General features: G+C 37.0%; 1 protein-coding gene across 4 annotated transcripts in view; it reads right to left on the reverse strand.

Annotated features, from left to right (window-relative positions):
- The window catches only part of LOC149807771 (ATP-binding cassette sub-family A member 2-like), a 148,127-nt gene that overhangs the window by 51,289 nt on the left and 77,989 nt on the right, over positions 1–18,849 (reverse strand). For all 4 annotated transcript variants that reach the window (XM_089970402.1, XM_089970410.1, XM_089970419.1 and 1 more), the window contains 8 exons: positions 17,243–17,447; positions 16,251–16,430; positions 15,109–15,179; positions 12,909–13,018; positions 11,765–11,896; positions 10,692–10,772; positions 9,074–9,441; positions 4,643–4,954 (listed from right to left, as the gene is read on the reverse strand). In XM_089970402.1, coding sequence (XP_089826528.1) covers positions 4,643–4,954; positions 9,074–9,441; positions 10,692–10,772; positions 11,765–11,896; positions 12,909–13,018; positions 15,109–15,179; positions 16,251–16,430; positions 17,243–17,447 — 1,459 coding nt within the window. The remainder of the gene's footprint in view (positions 1–4,642; positions 4,955–9,073; positions 9,442–10,691; positions 10,773–11,764; positions 11,897–12,908; positions 13,019–15,108; positions 15,180–16,250; positions 16,431–17,242; positions 17,448–18,849) is intronic.

The following is an 18,849-nucleotide window of genomic DNA, read 5'->3' on the forward strand; positions in this document are numbered from 1 at the left end:
ATTTGTATCAATTAATATGCCAAAGTCAAACAAGTCAGTCATTACAACACTTCAAAAATACATAAAGAGACCTCACAAAAATGACAGCATACTAAATAAACCAAAATTAAGAATCAGAAATGTAAGACATGCTTTTATAAAATATTCAGCTGTCAGACCTCAGTGCATTGCAAAGGACTGGACTTATTACATCCTTTGATAAAATTTTCAGCTGCCAGACCTCAGTGCATTGCAAAGGACTGGACTTATTACATGCTTTGATAAAAAATTTCAGCTGCCAGACCTCAGTGCATTGCAGATGACTGGACTTATTTACATCTGATGGTCTCAAACAAAATTCAAGTCATCAGTTCTGGGGAATTCATTTAAAGGCTTTTTCTATTTATGCCAACGGTGGCCATTTTCGACAACAGACTGGCATCAAAATTCCAAAACTGTTGGCACCATCTACAAACGTGGAATTATCATTCACATAAGTTTCAGATATCAAGTTCTAATACAGGGGGGTCAAGGACAATCAATCAATGTATATAAATTTATTTTGTACACCTAACATACCAACAGTGTGACACAGCATGTATGCATACATATGTATGTATGTATGGGTGATCTGTGCAATAATATTCCTATGCTTGTTTGAAAGCACATGGATAGAAATAGCCTCTGTTTTGACAAGATATCATGCAAACAAATTAACAGATTATAAATTAATAATGGATTGGTTAGAAGACACTAATGATAAATCATAAAATTTGACAGATTCCAAATGCTAAATCCCAAATATTTCATACCAGTATGCCTTGAAAACTACTTTTATCTTTTGCTGTGGGCTTGTGAGGCAATAAATTCGGTGAATGATGACATGTAAAACGCCAGAACTCAAATTCATCCGAGGCATCACCAACATAAAACTGCATACCAAACCTGACTGAAAACAAACAATTCTTGGTAAAGTTAGACTGCTGGGACCAAAGTAAAGGAGGATGGGCATTCAGTCAAAATTATAATGCCTGTGATCAAATATGTGTAATACTGGAAATTTAAGTCCTTCATAGCCTTACCAATAAAAAAAACTACACTGAAACAGCCAAAAATGAAGACAAGATGTCGGTAGGCAGATAAAGTGGCATGTCAGTGATGACTGTTTTGAGTCTTGGGGAAGGTGATGCCTTGTTTCCTATCCCTCTTATTAAAATGCCTCAAATATTTCTGCGGCCTGCTACTGCCTGAAATTATGCCATTGTCAAAACTGCTGCTATTGGGTAGTGTTTGACCGTCTCTACTTTTGCCAAAACTAATCTTTTTATTGCAGCTGTGACTATTGTGAACTGACTGCTTCCATAACTCTTCAATTTGGTCACCAAAAAGCAATGGCATATCCAAAGGCATTAACAACCAAATCAAAAAATGATGTGACCTTCATGAGGGCAAGCAGACAAAGCCATCAGGGTATTATCCTGGTATATGGGCTGTTCACCTCATTGCATGAACACTGCATTCTGTACTAACTTAATAAGCCATCAACATCAGGCCTGCCTGGTGTACTGGCAGCCAGGCAAGCAGCATGGCTTGTCTTGCTGGCGTGGATGACTAGAAGGACAACTAAAAAGCATGCTGGAAAGATGGCTTGAGGGACAGTGGTCAGATGGATAGCATGGATGGTGAAACAGTTATGGCAGTGTACGGCAGAGATGACTGATAAAACAAATAGTTGAGCTCAGTATTATACCCCATGCACCTAGACTTATAGGCAAAAGAAAGCAACTGGAGTGCCAAAGAATGAAAAAACAACCTCTGGTCAACTCCAAGCCTTTATTTAGAAAGACCTGATGAACATAGGGGTAGAGGTTTCCTCAATACCAGCAAATGTGACATCATTTCCTGTACAAGTCTCCCCACTTGCATCTTGAGCAGCGTCTGAGTTTTATGCAATACAGGCAATGGATACAGCACCTCTGAAGGGCACTGATTCTCAAATTTAAGCTGGCATGATGTAATTGTGACCATGGGCCCAGTGTGCATTATTTTAAATGTGTGGGAGAGAGGGAAATCATCATGTAGTCTCCTACCGATCTTGCTATTAACAACATCTTAAGGTGTAGGCTGAAGAGGCCACATTCAGTTAACCTTCACATGCTTCTCTTTACTTTTCAAATTCTTGTTCGTAACTGTTGACCAAATTCATGCCATTACTGATGAGAACACAAACATAATGATGCCAATATCCAGCATATATATTAATAATCAGTACTATACTGACCTTCTTGATAGACATACTGGATGTCAAGAGGCAGTGCATTATGATATTGATCATACTGCAGCAAAAGCTTAAACTGGTAAATATCTAGTTATGTTTAGCTACCTAGCTGTGGTAAGGGGACATTACTGTGGTAAGGAGACATTACTGAAATAAATTTCTTCTCTTTGTCTGTGTGATACAGCGATGGAAAAGACAAACATTTCATCCTTCTGGATGATCTGGATTCAATTTGTTCAAAAGCTTATTTCAAAACAGAAGAGGGAGAACTAACTTATCTTTACCACTCAAATAAAGAACAGATGATATTTCTGGACATGATGGTTGATCCCAAACCAACATCACTCAGGCCATTGGATGATGGGTCAGAGATAGCGTTCTCCACATTTTACCTCAGAGACCTTTCATCTCAAAGTGCTCAGTGTGACCTAGTAACCTAGATCAGAGGCAAAGCTGGCTATCATCCCAGGGTCACTTGGCAGCTTCAGAATGACACAGTTTTTGTATTCTGTTGGATTTGCAGCAGCAAGTGTTCATTAAACTACATTATACACAGATCATGCATTTATCCAAGCCCATATCTCACACATGACTAGAACCTACTGCAAACACATGTATTTTTACCTCATAGACTTTCCATTAGAGGAACAAATTAGCAAAATGTGGAATAGAGTCTGCAAGTCCACAAGTTCAATTAGGGTGTGGCAGCACAGACTGGATTTGTCAGCAAGAACTCCACTTGAAAGAATATGAAACAGGATGCATTAAGTCTGGTGATTTGGTTCTCCATTGCCTTCTAAAGTAATTTGCTTCATTCAAAGGGATGGGATAAAGTAGAGTGCCCTGTCCACTAAACTGCCAAAAATATTTTTGGGAGACTAAATGAAGCTTGGGAGTCCATCTATACTGGATCATGGTGATGCCAAAGGTTTGAGATTGGTACTGAATGTCTTAGAATGGGGAGTTACCACAGCTGGTACTGGGTTGTAACAGAGTCAGGATTGATGATGGACGTCCAGTGCTGTGCTGCAATATTTCCATGCACCTCGTAAAAGACAGTGCTGGAGAATGGATCACAAATCTGGTAGTGGTTATGTTGGACATCCTCAACAGAAGAATTATCCTGTACCCAGTCCCTTTGGTAGATGGCATATGTCCAGCCTGTGCTAGAGATGAAGACATGGTCAGCTGATTTCTGTTGCCTAAATCTGGTATCAGCTAATGAGTAAATGATCACCCTAGTCTGTACTGGGGTCTGTATTTAGTGACAAAGAATATAGGACTTGTTCAAGTGGCTGTCGCACTATTTCAGTACTGGCCTGGTTGTCTGTGACATGATAGGATTTTCTGGTTGTGGCATAATGGACTGGGTTTATCAGAAAATAGATCAATGAACCAAGTTCAAGCAGCTGAAGGTGTATGCTGAGGCTGTGCCACTGATGGGGTAGATATTGTCCATGGTGTACTGCCAATGTTATGTACAGGAAAGATCACTATAGCCATTACCAGGGTCTGGCTGTGATGATAAATTGTCCAAGACCAGTCCAAATGAACCACCATACCATGCCAGTACTGGCCAGATAGTTTGTGATGTAACTAAATGATTTGTCTGTGGCAGTGGGTGCAATGGTGGGTATGTCGATGTGCGAAAGATCACTGGATTTCCGCCGGGTGCAGACAGCTTTCCATCTGCACAGATTCAGCCATCTACAATGATGTGGTGATGTCTATATTCTTATGTGTATGTTTTGGGGCTCTCATTGGCTGGTTGTACTTTTGACCATTTTGCAGGCAATTAATACTGCATTAATTAGCCCACTGTGCAAGTAAGTTAGATATATGAAGTGCAAAATATTTTTCTACCATGATGAAAACAGAGAGTGAGAAAGAAAAGTGGTATATATCCATTAGGTGATAAAAGTCAAATGAATGGTTTCACTAAAGAAAGACACAAAGCTGATTGGTGTTTGTTAGGTCCCATTAAGATTGTGTTGACCAGCACAAGCAAAAGCAGTAACTGATTGATTGATGGGATTTGGTGCCAATCCATTTATCCAATGGGAAATAACCTCATCTAACTTTTTTATCTCAGCAAGCAGATGACATCTGAAGACCTTTTAGCATTCTTGTGGCCAAAATAAGCTGAAAGACATCATGAATGTATATCTTAGCTTGTGATGGCTTTATTTGGGGATATATCATTATTTGTAAAATGTACCTAAAGAAGAAAAAATGACTATTAAGAAAGTCTGCTTCCAGACAGTAATGATATTAAACAGCCTACCCTGATATATTAAACAGCCTACCCTGATATACTAAACAGCCTACCCTGATATACTAAAAAGCCTAACCTGATATACTAAACAGATATACTAAACAGCCTACCCTGATCTTCTTGACATGCAGTCTCTGTGACCTTTAGAAATACTTCCTCTAAGGTCGTGTCTGCTACTCCAAAACTGCTGATGTGTAAATCCTCCACCCCTGATTCGAAGGCATTAAAAAGTTTTTCAAAGTTCCCCTTTTTGGCCTCTTCATAAGGCAAGATGTAGTGCAACTCTCTGGGTAAATTAGATTTGACATACGCTGTCATCACATGTTTATTAATAAATTCTGTGACCTTTGACTCCAGACACTTTGACACATGGAAATACTGGGAGTTTTCACTGTCATCTAGTTCATCACCTGATTGTATATCTGGAAAGAATAAATAAAACTTAAAGTTGACTGTGTCTGAAAACAACAATGGCTGAAGTAATACAAATTTACATAACATCAGATGGAAGAGCATTAACTCCCGGCATACTGCTACACATGGTCATTTTACAATTGTAAAGCAACTGCTTTAAATAATCCATGTAATATTATTTTAATTTTTTCTTTCTTATAGGTCACTAGAAATTTTATATTAGTGATTTCCTATTAAAAATAGTATATTCTATTGTTTGAAGCATTAGTATCAACTGAACAGTGTCAAAGGGAGACTACTATAAGATGTAATAAATTTACCTTAATTTCGGTTGTCTCCCTTAAATATACAACCAGTGGAACTATACTTAATTGTTTTAGTACTATTATTAGTAATACAAACTTGGCAAACACATAATTCAAACTTACATGCTTTAACAACTGAGTAATTTTTGCACCATGATATAGCAAGCATTTTATATCCTCAAATTTAAATTTTCCTACTTAAAATCATGCATGTTATGTGACAACATAACATGTTTTATATTCTGTTGTACAAGGAATAATTTTACTAAATTTCTTTACCAAAGTATAATCAACTTTAGAATCCATCTCAATGAGGCTTTTAAGGAATCTCTTACAGCCAATGTAAGCATCAATTATCCTGCAGAATACAATTCTGGTTAAAGTGATCCTGACAACAAAAGGTTGACTTTTCCAATAACAAAATAATATTCAAAATTTCAACTTTTAACTGGTTTTACAGCTAATATTATGATGACATGCATACCACTGATCTGTATACATACATGTGTATACATAATTGTATACATACTGTGACAGTGAATAAAAGACATAATAAAAAACAGTTTCCCATGATATCAAAATTACAATAATGATTTCAATAAAAATAGAGATTAATGTTTTTTCTGTATTTCTATTAAACCATCATTCCTAAAATTTGCTTCAAAAGCCATTACTGCTGTCCACCCCTAGAAGCCAGATTGTTTTTGGTAATAGTCACAGTCTTTGAGTAACCTAGGAGTCACAATCAGAAGCATAAGCTAATGAATCAACAATTACTTTAATTTGCTGCTAAATTTTCAACTACACATGAAATGCATGCAGTCAACTCATCTAATTCCTTTCCTCATTCACATGTACAATGTATTTAACCTGATGATTGAAACCCCTTCACAATATACAATGAACAGTCATTAATATACCAAGTTTACAAATACATAAACATATTAATTCATACTTCAAACAACACTACAGAAGTCAAAAGATGTGGTAAGTCAATTAGCACTGGGCTCCTGTTTCCTCAGCGTGACATAGCCAATAATATACTAAAAATGCAATTAAAACAAACAAAACCAACACATTAAAAAACATTCATCAGAAAGGGTCTTCAGAATAGGTAATGGTGTTTGGCTTGGAGCTTTATAGCACAGCAACACATGTAGGTAGTAGACAGCAAATGGACTAAAGTGCCTTGCCCAAGACAAATGGACTAAATAACCTTGCCCCAGACAAATGGACTAATTTAAAAGTGTACTACCCAAGACAAATGGACTAAAGTGCCTTGCCCAATGCAAATGAACTAAAGTGGCTTGCCCAAGACAAATGGACTAAAGTGCCTTGCCCAAGACAAATGGACTAAAGTGCCTTGCCCAAGACAAATGGACTAAAGTGCCTTGCCCAAGGACACACCACAGTAGTTGCCCCTGGCTGGTTTGATGCTAGGAATCTAACCAGCTCTTTTTCAGTCTTGTGTCTGGCTTGTCATCCACTGAGTCATGTATATATTGCATTAAAAAATAATGTCATAAACACAAATACTCAACCCATATTAGTAAAAATGAAGGTCACAGAGACCTTCTATGGTTGTAAGGGTGAAGTACTAACAGAGATGCATCCAATTATCAAGTTTAATGATTACAAAATAAATGAACTTTAAACACAAAGTTTCGACAAAGTAACAGAGACATGAAATATAATTCACAGAACCCTACTTCTTGAATAGGGATACTTTTTGATGAGGGAGTCTATCGAGATGCATCTCCTCTCCAAGTTAAATGATTCCAGGTATAAAGAATGTAAACTGTGTGCAGCTAGGGTACCATTTATCCACAATGTTTAATATTCGGCTGAATTTTTGTGCATAAAGCAGTTTTTCTTTTTATTTGGTCACAGTACAGGAGTCTGACGTTTTATCAACAAAGTATGGCAGGGTAGAAACTGGTAGAATGTGCTACTTCCGTCTAGCCGATTTTGCTAGGAAGGGATTTTGACCTTAGTGGTGAAAATAAAGGTTAATTCGCCAGATTGGATTCAGGACATGGTCGTTTAAGAGATATGCATTGGTACGTTACTGTCTTTTGAATGTATATGTGTAGTTTTTCAGTCTTCTTGCGATTCTGAAGCGATAAAGACGTGTGAGAAAAAGTCGAATCGAGCGAAGGGTTGTGGTCACGCTTGCACTCCTTGTGTTTATTTATATTACCGATAAGGGGATTTCATATTGTCAGAGATTTCACCATACTTTATTGATAAAACGTCAGACTCCTGTGGTCACAGTAACCTTGACCTCTGACCCTGAAATCAATAGGCTCTATCCTTACCCTGATTTCATACTATCAACAAAGTATGGTCCATGTCTGTGCTTTAGAAAATGTTATTGTGTGGGAATCATTTATCTTCTTTTGGTCATGGTTACCTACTCTTTTGACCATTAGACCTCAATGTCAACATGCTTCTATCTTGTACCAAGTGCAACCCATCTACAAAACTTGGTTGATGTATGTTATGCAGAATTAATGTTACTTTGCAGAAATTATTCCTATTCTTTCTGATACAGTGACCATGATCTTTGACCTTTGTAGAAATAATTTTTCTCCTTTATGTTATTGAGACCATGGTCTTTAACCTTTTGACCCTAAACCAAGGGGTTCTCCCATACTCCACCGAGTTTGATAACTGTAGATGGTGGACAACACAAATTACTGTGCAGAAATGAAATTGGTTAAAAAGATGGATGGATAGACAGCACTGAAACATAACGATCTACCCTATGGCAGGCGTAAAAAAATAAATATAGAGCTGAACATAAATCCTTCAGCAAACAGGGTTAACTAATGTAAAGATTCAAATTTAGTTCCCTCATCCCCCTACACTAGTGGTAGGTGCTATGAAACCCATTCCAAACTGCTGCCTAAGTTTGGACACAGGAATAAGAATGCTTGAGAGGATTAAGTGTATGTTTATCTGAGTGGATCCTGATGCCAACACGGACACCAGGAGTAATGCAAGGAAATTGGATATGTGTTCTATGTTACAGAATTACTATTCAATTACAGTGTTCTGTCCATGTGTTTTGGATTTATAATGTAGCTTTAAAAAAATTTCAGTCATATTGTTACAATATCTGCAGTGTGACAGTTTATAGTGATGTCAAGCACTGGGGCATCACGCCACAGACATGTAGCATGATGTCCCACTGAGCCATATTATCCTGACACCAGGCTGACCAGTCCCAACACTAACCTTTTAATGCTGAGCACCAAGTGAGGCAGCTGCTAATACCATTTTTATAAGTCTCTGGTATGACTTGGCCAGGGTTTGAACCTGCGACTTCCCACATCTGATGCAGACATTCTAACCACTAGGCCACCAGAGCAGTCACAGTGTTCTTCATTATAATGCTGTACTTAGGAGTCATAAAATGACCTGTGTTAAAAGTGAGTGTGTCTTTTATTGAGGGTATGTTCTAACAAGGCTGTTTCTGAAGAGTGCAATTTTTATAAACTCACAATTAAAGCACATAACAAGTGAAATCACATTACTATCGAACTTCTTAATGTGAAGAATGAAAATGAAATGTAACTTATTAAAATGAAGTGATAAAACAAACTTTAAAGTGATCAGGACCATACTGCTTATAGTGGGGTAGCAGTATAATGAAGGGCATTAGTAAGGGAACACTGCTCTTATGTTGATAAGTAGTTTGTTTCATAACGTTAATATAAACATAATTCCTTGTAGAGTTGCAAAGGACTGACCAACTTATTAGTGCTTTTGGGTAGAGTCCCCATCATCTCCATCTGCTGTATATAAGAATTGATTTACCTTCTTCAGACTCCTTTTTCACAATGTAAAGATGATAACCCTCTCCAAATGTGTTCTTCAGGAAAAGGGGGGATCCACAGCACTTAAGCTGTCCATTAGAGATGATAGCTATCCTGTCTCCAAGGAAATCTGCCTCGTCCATATGATGTGTTGACAACAGAATTGTGCGTCCACTCTTGTACTTGATTAAAAGATCCCATATGGCACGTCGAGCGTAGGGATCCACACCTGCTGTTGGTTCATCCAAAATGACAGTCCGAGACCCACCTACAAAAGCTATGGCAACTGACAACTTCCTCTGCATTCCTCCAGACAGACAGTCAACCTGGCTGTGCCGTTTCTTTGGTAATCCAAGATCCTCGATCATCCTGAAATCATTTGAAAAGTCTATGAACTTTCAACTTTCAATTAACTTTGAAGCTTTGATACCGTTTTAGAAAGTTTATTTCAAAATAAATAAGAAATAGTTTGACATTTACTGTTTGTATTCACTTACAAGTCTAAATGCAAACAACACAGACCCTGATCTGCAGCTGAATAATAGACTGGCAGATTAGGGTCTTTGCGATTACTCTTTACAAGGTGCATGTGCAACTTAGACAGGCTACATAGTGCAGGCTCTGCATATGTGTCATGCTGACTACCGTATCTCAAGGCAAGTCAATCTTTTGTTTCCATAAACATTTACATCTGTGGAAAATCTGCATCTGCCATCAGACCTGTGTCTACATGTAGGTCTACAATTACAACAAAAAAAAGCCAAACAGCTTGGAACTATCTGAATTAAATTCATAAGACAACTGAGCACAAATCAAGACAGACCAGATCCAAACTAAAGCTGCTGATTAAAGAACTGTGATTATGATGGCTGCTTCTTTTACCTCTACCATCTATATCAATGTAACATATAAATCTGTCCATTCTGAAGTAATACACTGATGTTTGTCCTTAAATTTTTAGTAAAATAAATGAAGTAAATATTTTAACACTTCATCAGAGAAATTAAACTGACCTACAGCACCGTAAAGAAAGAGAAAGGTAAAAAGCGTTTTGTTACTTAACTTAACAATGAATCATTAAAGAACGTAATGTCATATCAACTATACTGCAAGTAACAGTCCTGAGGATTTCAATGATTTGCTTCTGTATATTAAGATACATATATATATATATATATATATATATATATATATATATATATATATATATATATATATATATATATATATAAAGATATATTACAGACGTTTTGAGTATGCATTCAAGTTGAGGAGTTTCCTGATTACTGGACCAAGTGGGATTCTACAAACAGGTGAAGTGAGGAGTTTCCTGAATAATGGACTAGGTAGGATTATACATTCAAGTGAGGAGTTTCCTAAATACTGGACTATGTGGGATTCTACATACAAGTGTCTGAGGAGTTTCCTGAATACTGGACCAAGTGGAATTCTACATATGAGGAGTTTCCTAATACTGGACATAGCTGGGATTCCACATACAAGTCAGGAGTATCCTGAATACTAGACTAGGTGGGATTTTACATACAAGTGAGGAGTTTCCTAAATACTGGACTAGTCAGGATTCTACAACTGGTGAAACAAAACTCTTAAACACTTACATCTCCATTTCCTGATTCATGTCACTTGTTTTCATTCCCTTCAGCCTGGAATAGAACCAAAGATGCTCCTCTACTGTCAACCTGGAATTGTACAGAATTTCGATTAACATACCTGTGAGAAATATAGGTAGCATCTACTGACTGACAAAAAGATAAGAAAAAGTATGACAAGCTCAGGTCAATGAAAAAACTGCATAATACATGATCACAATGTTACCACAGTTGAAGAGTTCCTATGATAAACAAGGCTTCTACAGTGCAGAAAAAATCTTGTCTGCAGTAAATACTGAATACTTTTAAGACAATACCACACTGACATAAGATTGCTCAAGATTCAAAACTACAAACTTGTATTACCATTCTTGCTCTTGTCCATTGTGCTAAAAAAGAATTTTGTCAAGATTTTGGGCAAAATAATAGAAGTCAATGACCATCTGCCCTAACAAAGGTCATACCTGCCTTATAAATGGAACCATGGTCTTATAGTGAGAGAGTGCAAATGAGCAAATTGCAAAATTTTGTACTCATAATACACTAACTGAACTTTCAAACTGCACAAATTTTGCTCATGAATGCCACTAATAAAGATGAACTGCTACTTTGGTTGCCTTTACAAATAATGCTGCATTTTATGCAATAAAGAGCTCAAAAAGGTTAGAGATTATTCCGAGTAAAATGGTTTCCATGTAGAAGGAATTTTGACACAGAAATAACAAAGGCTTTAGGTGTCTTATATAAAGGTGTTTCCTGCTGCAAATCAACACCAAATTCTTCCAAAGAAAGAGTCTGAATTAACACGTTACTGAGCAGGACATATTTTTACCCCAAATGATTTCCGATATTATGCAAAGGTGTGTCACTTGTACATACCTTTGAGGAAATGTCAGTTGGTTACCCCTGAATATTCAAAACATGCCATCACACTAAGTAATTCATGTGTTTGAATCTAATCTGTAATCCTGCTTTGTTATATTCCTTACTATCTTTGATCAAAAAGATGATGAGAATAATTTCATAACTGATGCTAACATTACCTTTATAAATCACGGAGTAAAATTAAGAAATGGACATACTTGTCAAAAAGAACATTGTGCTGGGGACACATGCCAAGGCCCTGTCTAATGACCTCCATGTCCATCCTAATGTCATGACCATATATGGTGGCTGACCCAGATGTTGGAGGAAACAAGCCTGTCAGGATTGACCTGTAAGAATGACACATCTTTAATAAGAATACTGTTCTACAGAAATGAAATAAAACTAGCAGTGGTGTCATGTGCAGTTTAAAAATAGGTATAATTTTGCAGACAATAACAGAAAGTTAGTGACTATATGTGCAACATCGTAATCACTAACATTCTGTTATTATCTGCAGAATTATACCTAATTTTAAACTGCACATGACACTGCTACAGAGATACAAGCAACTATCTCATATGCAACTGTCTATTAATAACATTATTTTGGGTCCTTGTATGGAATATCTTTGAAAAATAGTTAACACATCCATTTGTTTCAATACTGAATACCAATTGTACAAATAGTATATTACAAATGCAAGCAATGATACTCACAAAAACAAGAGATACAAAGATACAGAAATTACTGGTGCAATGATCTAAAATTAATAACAATACAAATATAAAAAGAACTGATACAAAAACAACAGACACAATGATAAAAAATAACAGATATGATGATACTCACAAAAATAACAGATACAATGTTACAGAAATAACAGGTGCAATGATACAAAAATAAGGTACAGTGATACAAGAATAGGTGTGATCATACTAAAAATACTAACAATCGTACTAAATAACAATTTGACATCCTTAATGAAACTGCAGCCAGATAAATATCTTACATGTATAATACTGCACATTCTATCAACCTCTTATGCAAAAAACAAATTGTTGTTAAAATATTCATTCTCACAAATTCTAAGAATAAAAATACATCAAATAATTAAATATGAAGACAGCAATAACATTTACATTTACCAGAGAGGTGTAGAAACTTTTTTTTAACAAAATGTTTTGTGACATTATATATATATATATATATATATATATATATATATATATATATATATATATATATATACATGCTTTCTTGTTGGGTCCTTAGTTCACCCGCAAACTCCAGTGGCAAAACATTACTTACACTCCACACTTCTGAAGTGAACACAGATGGAATCATGTATATTATACATACATGGTTGTTGTCTTGCCTGCTCCATTATGACCAAGAAAAGATGTGATTTGTCCCTCATACAGCCGCAGACTGAGATTTTTCACTGCTAGCTTCTTCCCTGTCTTGTATACCTGCAAAATGACATAATAAAGTAAGCTAACATAAAATGGGTGAAACATGAATAGTGACAACAGTTCACTGTCACACTGACAGACAGCCAACAGCTCATTATCACACACAAATGAGAAACACAGCCAACAGCTCATTATCACATGCAAAATGAGAAACACAACCAACAGCTCATTATTACAGGCACATTGACAACCAACAGCTCGATATCACATGAAAAAAAAAGAAAAAAGCCAACAGCTCATTATCACAGGCAAAATGAGAAACACAGCCAACAGCTCATTATCATGGGCACATTAACAGACACAGCAAACAGTTCATTATCACATGCAGATTGAGAAACACAGCAAACAGCTCATTATCACACACAAAATGAGAAACAGCCAACAGCTCATTATCACAGGCCCATTAACAGTCACAACCAACAGCCATTATCACAGGCAAAATGAGAAACACAGCCAACAGCTCATTATCATGGGCATATTAACAGACACAGCCAACAGCTCATTATCACATGCAAAATGAGAAACACAGCCAACAGCTCATTATCACACATAAAATGAGAAACACAGCCAAAAGCTCATTATCACAGGCACATTAACAGCCACAGCCAACAGCTCATTATCACAGGCAAAATGAGAAACACAGCCAACAGCTCATTATCATGGTCACATTAAAAGACATAGCCAACAGCTCATTATCACACACAAAATGAGAAACACAGCCAACAGCTCATTATCACAGTCACATTAACAATCACAGCCAACAGCTCATTATCACAAGCAAAATGAGAAACACAGCCAACAGCTTATTATCATGGGCACATTAACAGACACAGCCAACAGCTCATTATCACATGCAAAATGAGAAACAAACAGCTCATTATCACACACAAAATGAGAAACACAGCCAACAGCTCATTATCAGTCACATTAACAATCACAGCCAACAGCTCATTATCACAAGCAAAATGAGAAACAGCCAACAGCTCATTATCATGGGCACATTAACAAACACAGCCAACAGCTCATTATCACATGCAAAATGAGAAACACAGCCAACAGCTCACTATCACAGGCACATTAACAGCCACAGCCAACAGCTCATTATCTCAGGCAAAGGGGCCCCGAGTGGCCGAGTGGTCTAAAGTGCTCTCTGTTACGGATCACTGCCATCTCACCTCTGTCTGTGGCGGTTCGAGTCTAGGATTCAGCCAATATGGGTATGTGGGAAAGCTTGCCAGTAGCTTCTCGTGGGTCGGTGGTTCTTGCCGGGGTTTTCCCCGGGTTCTTCCTCCACCATTAATACTGGCCGCCATGTATAGCCTATCGTGTGCTGAAAAATGGCGTTAAGCCCCAAAACAACAACAACAACAACAAATCTCAGGCAAAATGAGAAACACAGCCAACAGCTCATTATCATGGGCATATTAAAAGACATAGTCAACAGCTCATTATCACATGCAAAATGAGATACACAGCCAACAGCTCATTATCACAGTCACATTAACAATCACAGCCAACAGCTCATTATCACAGGCAAAATGAGAAACACGGCCAAAACCTCATTATCATGGGCACATTAACAGACACAGCTCATTATCACATGCAAAATGACAGACATAGCATGATATTACAGATATCTCAAGTGACTACAGCATGTTCTTATTGCAGACTTGAATTGTTAAATTGTTAGATATCTCCAAGTTTGTCAAACAAACAATGCTGGAATTATGCCACCCTGCCTGTCCATGAGTGCCTGCATAGTACTACATAACTTCTCCTACCCTGTTCAATACATCGACTTAAAACCTTTAGGTATGATCTGTAGTGTTCTCCAGATGCACACAATAGTGTTTGAATTTCACTCCATCTCCTGGAGATGGTACAGAGGTCAGGGGTACATGAAACCAAAATAACTTAAATGTCTAAGAAATGGTATATTGATTACTGATACAAATGTAAAGGTCTATCAGACGGGATTTTGAATGTGGTTCCATGGATCACAACTTGGAGGCTATTAAGATACCCACCTTATAACCACATATAAACTTACTGGACATGAAACCAACTAAGATGTGTAGTTGTCTTACCTTTGTTAAATTTTCGATCTTCACGCCAAGGGGCAGATGAGAAGGTTCCATCTCAAAACTGTTGGCATACTCTGAAAGACAGGAAAATAACATCATGAAATTAAACTTTATTTTTTTTTCACACCCACAATACTGACTTATCTTGAAATTACTCTTGGGGTAAATGAAGTAGATAACAAGGCGATGTACAACATTTTGTCCACCATGGATCCTAGCACTTCTGCTTCTTTGAGATCCCCTGCAGACTCATGGGATGTAGAATAGGTCCAATACACCTTTCTGCATGTCATAAAAGACAACTAATGGAGGTAGGAGCCATGGAAGCTCAGTGGTTAGCATGCCACACTCTTGCCTGAAAAAAGTGTTCAAATCCTACCAATGGATCTGTCTGAGTCAGCTAGCTTGCTGTGCTATTGGTCAAGGCATCTTACTCCAATTGCCATGGCACTAAATAACCTGTTTGGTTAAACATCAAACCAAACAAACCAATCCTTGGAAGAGACAAGCTCATACATGATATAATGTGATAAAAGCAAAAGCATGTCCTACAAATGTTGATTTCTTTACACCTTTCGGTGAAATTAATGCTCTTGACCATGCCATTTTTGTCTGTGTGTAATTAATAGAACTTGAAAATATGGTATATGGTGCGAGAAACCAATAACCATTGCCATTTATGTGAACAAAACAGAAAATTCCACATGCTGCTATATATATTTGCATTTTTGTGGCATTGGAAACAAAGAATCCATCCCAAAAGGGCTGTTCCAGTAATATCCACATGGGACCCTGAGAAGGCACTTATGATGTGGAGCAGTTGCCCACAGATGCAATGAGAATTAGGTATCATTATCATGTGAACTCTGAGTAATTAGAGGACCTAAGTTACCATATATTTTGAAAAAACTGCATTCCATGGGTACCATTTACATTTAAATCGAACACCCCTAAAATTAAATAATTGTGAATTTCTTTAATCTTTCTCTCAGGAGTTAAAAATATGAATGTCTGGAAAAATGCAAAATGTAATAACCTTAAAATAGTGTGACATCAGGAAACCTTTAGTAATTCTTGACTAAATATTTGCTATAGTACAAATGTGTATATGACAATGAACCACTGAAACTTCCTTTGCAACTCACCAGGCTCCCTTTCCATAGCACAAGCTTGATCCTCCTCCATGACAGACAGGTATCCTGCCCTGCTCCGCCGACACCAGTCAAGGAGGTTGGGACATTCATGTTCCTGGACTTTAGCATGGCCTCCACACCAGTATGACTTTGTGAATGGGAAATACCAGGGCTTTGGCAAGCCATAGGATCCTGGAATGAATGAATGAATGTCTGAATGAATAATGAATGAATGCCTGAATGCCTGAATGAACGAACGAACAAACAAACAAATGAGCGAGCAAATGAATGAATAAGCAGCTCAGAGTTTATGAATTACTTGTTTGTAAACAGTCAAAATCTCTGACTGATTTAAACATTCCATTTTCACCATTGGCAGAAGTGATACCCATTAGCTCCAATTCCTTTATACAACTGACACAGAGTGACCTGGTGAAGTCTGGGATAGAATGCACTTGGTGACACTTTAACAGAGGTCATTTTGTTTATGATGTTATGAATAACTAAAATGTTTAAAGTGGTTTCAATTTTCACATGAAAAATTTTGCTGGCTTATAAACAGTATTTTTGCTTTATTAAAAATTATTTCTTGCTAAATTTAACTTGATATGCTCTATTTAATGACTAAGGAACTTTCAGATAATACTCCACAAATCATCTTACCATATTTCTTTTACTACTGTTGTAGAGTTAGAAAATAAAAAATAAATTCATCATAGTGGGAGAGAAAACCCACACAAGGGTTCAAAATTTGTGAAAACTAAGCAGATGTTTCACTGCTGGCAACCAATCATGCCCCCAGGTGCTATTTGTGCCTTTCCCACACCAATGCATATGATGGATTCTATTTGTCTATCTGCCAAGGCAGACTTGGCTAAAGGACAAAAGTCAAGCAAACCTTGCAAATTATAGCATAGGTCTTCACATGTAGAAACCTAGGGCTATACTGTTATGCTATCCAAACTCTCAGTTCCCAACCAAGCTATTAGTTCCAATGGCTTTACCTGGGAAGACATTTTCAATGTACCAAGCCAGGATACAGTACAGAAAGGCATCAAAAATCATCATCAAAACCACCATCAGCAGGTTAAAGTCATCATCTTCCATGGGTGAGATATAAACATTGTTCCACTGAACTCCAACACCAGCTTCTTCATAGAAGGCAAAATACTTCCCACCCAAGCCAAAAGCAGTGGTGGAGAACAGGGACTAAAGGAAAAGACAGAATGCAATTTTATAAATTCTTCAAATCAGAAACGCACAGAATGCAATTTTATAAATTCTTCAAATCAGAAACGCTAATATTACATTATTTTTACAAATAAAAAAGAAAGTGATATACATATATATGCTCCAGACTACAATATTATGCATACTCCAAATCTAAATATTGTACATTGTATACCATGGAGTACAATACTGTGCCTTACATACTCCAGAGTACAATACTATGCCTTACATACTCCATAGTACAATATTGTGCTTTCATACTCCATAGTACAATACTGTGCCTTACATACTCCAGAGTACAACACTGTCTTACATACTCCATAGTACAATAACATGCCTTACATACTCCAAAGTACAATAGCATGCCTTATACATAGCTGCCAACCTTCCAGGTTCACAATTAGTGAAAATAGGAATAAAAAGTCGTGAATTTAGACATGAATTCGTGAAAAATACCATAACAATAACTCCATCCACTCTGACCACTCCATCCACTCCAACTGTCAATACTACACTAAATCAAGTTCGCAAAATAAAAATAAAACACTACATATATGCAGAAATAGTTATTTATCAAGACATGATACTGTGGCAACTTGAACTTCCTCAATGCTTGATCGTAAATTTGTTTTCTAAACAGTTCCGACTTCTTGCCTGCTGGTTGATCTTGGGGACTAAAATTGCTGACAAATTTTCTGCACCTAAGAGGCCCTAAAAACTGTCTTATTTTTCCTCACTAAAGAAAATACTCTTTCACTGTCAGTGTTGATGTGAGGAATGCACAGGATCTGCAGCATTTTTGGTTCTTCCAAAGGAAAATTTGGAAGCAATTTTTGAGTCTGGGAACATTTGTCAGAACAAATGTTTAACATGGTCTCCAGCTGATAAAGGTAGATTGTGTTCGACAAGAAAACTCACAAATAATGCTTCAGCATTGGTAGCCTGCAGGTCTTCCGCCAATGGTTTAAAATATTCCAGAGCTGAAATCTGCGAATTCTTAATTTTCCCAACTTCTACGTGTTTTTTTTCAACCGACATTCTTCTTCACATCGTCTCTGCGATGGCATACTGAGTGCAAAAAGCATGAATGAATATCAATGTTTAATGGCAGAATGCATGGCCAATTTTTGATATATTCCAAATTAAACTTCACTTTTTGAGTACTACATTTCTTTTTCCTTGGTGGTGAAGACATTTTCAAGACCTTACATGCGATGCTGAACGGTAACTCAAATCAGTGTTTTGACGCATGCACAGAGCAAATTTCCGGTTAGGCCCCAGTTTCTCTCAAAAGCATTTGTAAAACTACTCTTATACATATAGATTAAAATAGGCTAAAATGCTTGCTACTGGGCCAACTGTACTAATCAGCTGTAGATCT

The sequence above is a fragment of the Sinohyriopsis cumingii genome, chromosome 1, assembly GCF_028554795.1.
Source record: "Sinohyriopsis cumingii isolate HCF-2022 chromosome 1, ASM2855479v2, whole genome shotgun sequence".
NCBI lineage: Eukaryota > Metazoa > Mollusca > Bivalvia > Unionida > Unionidae > Sinohyriopsis > Sinohyriopsis cumingii.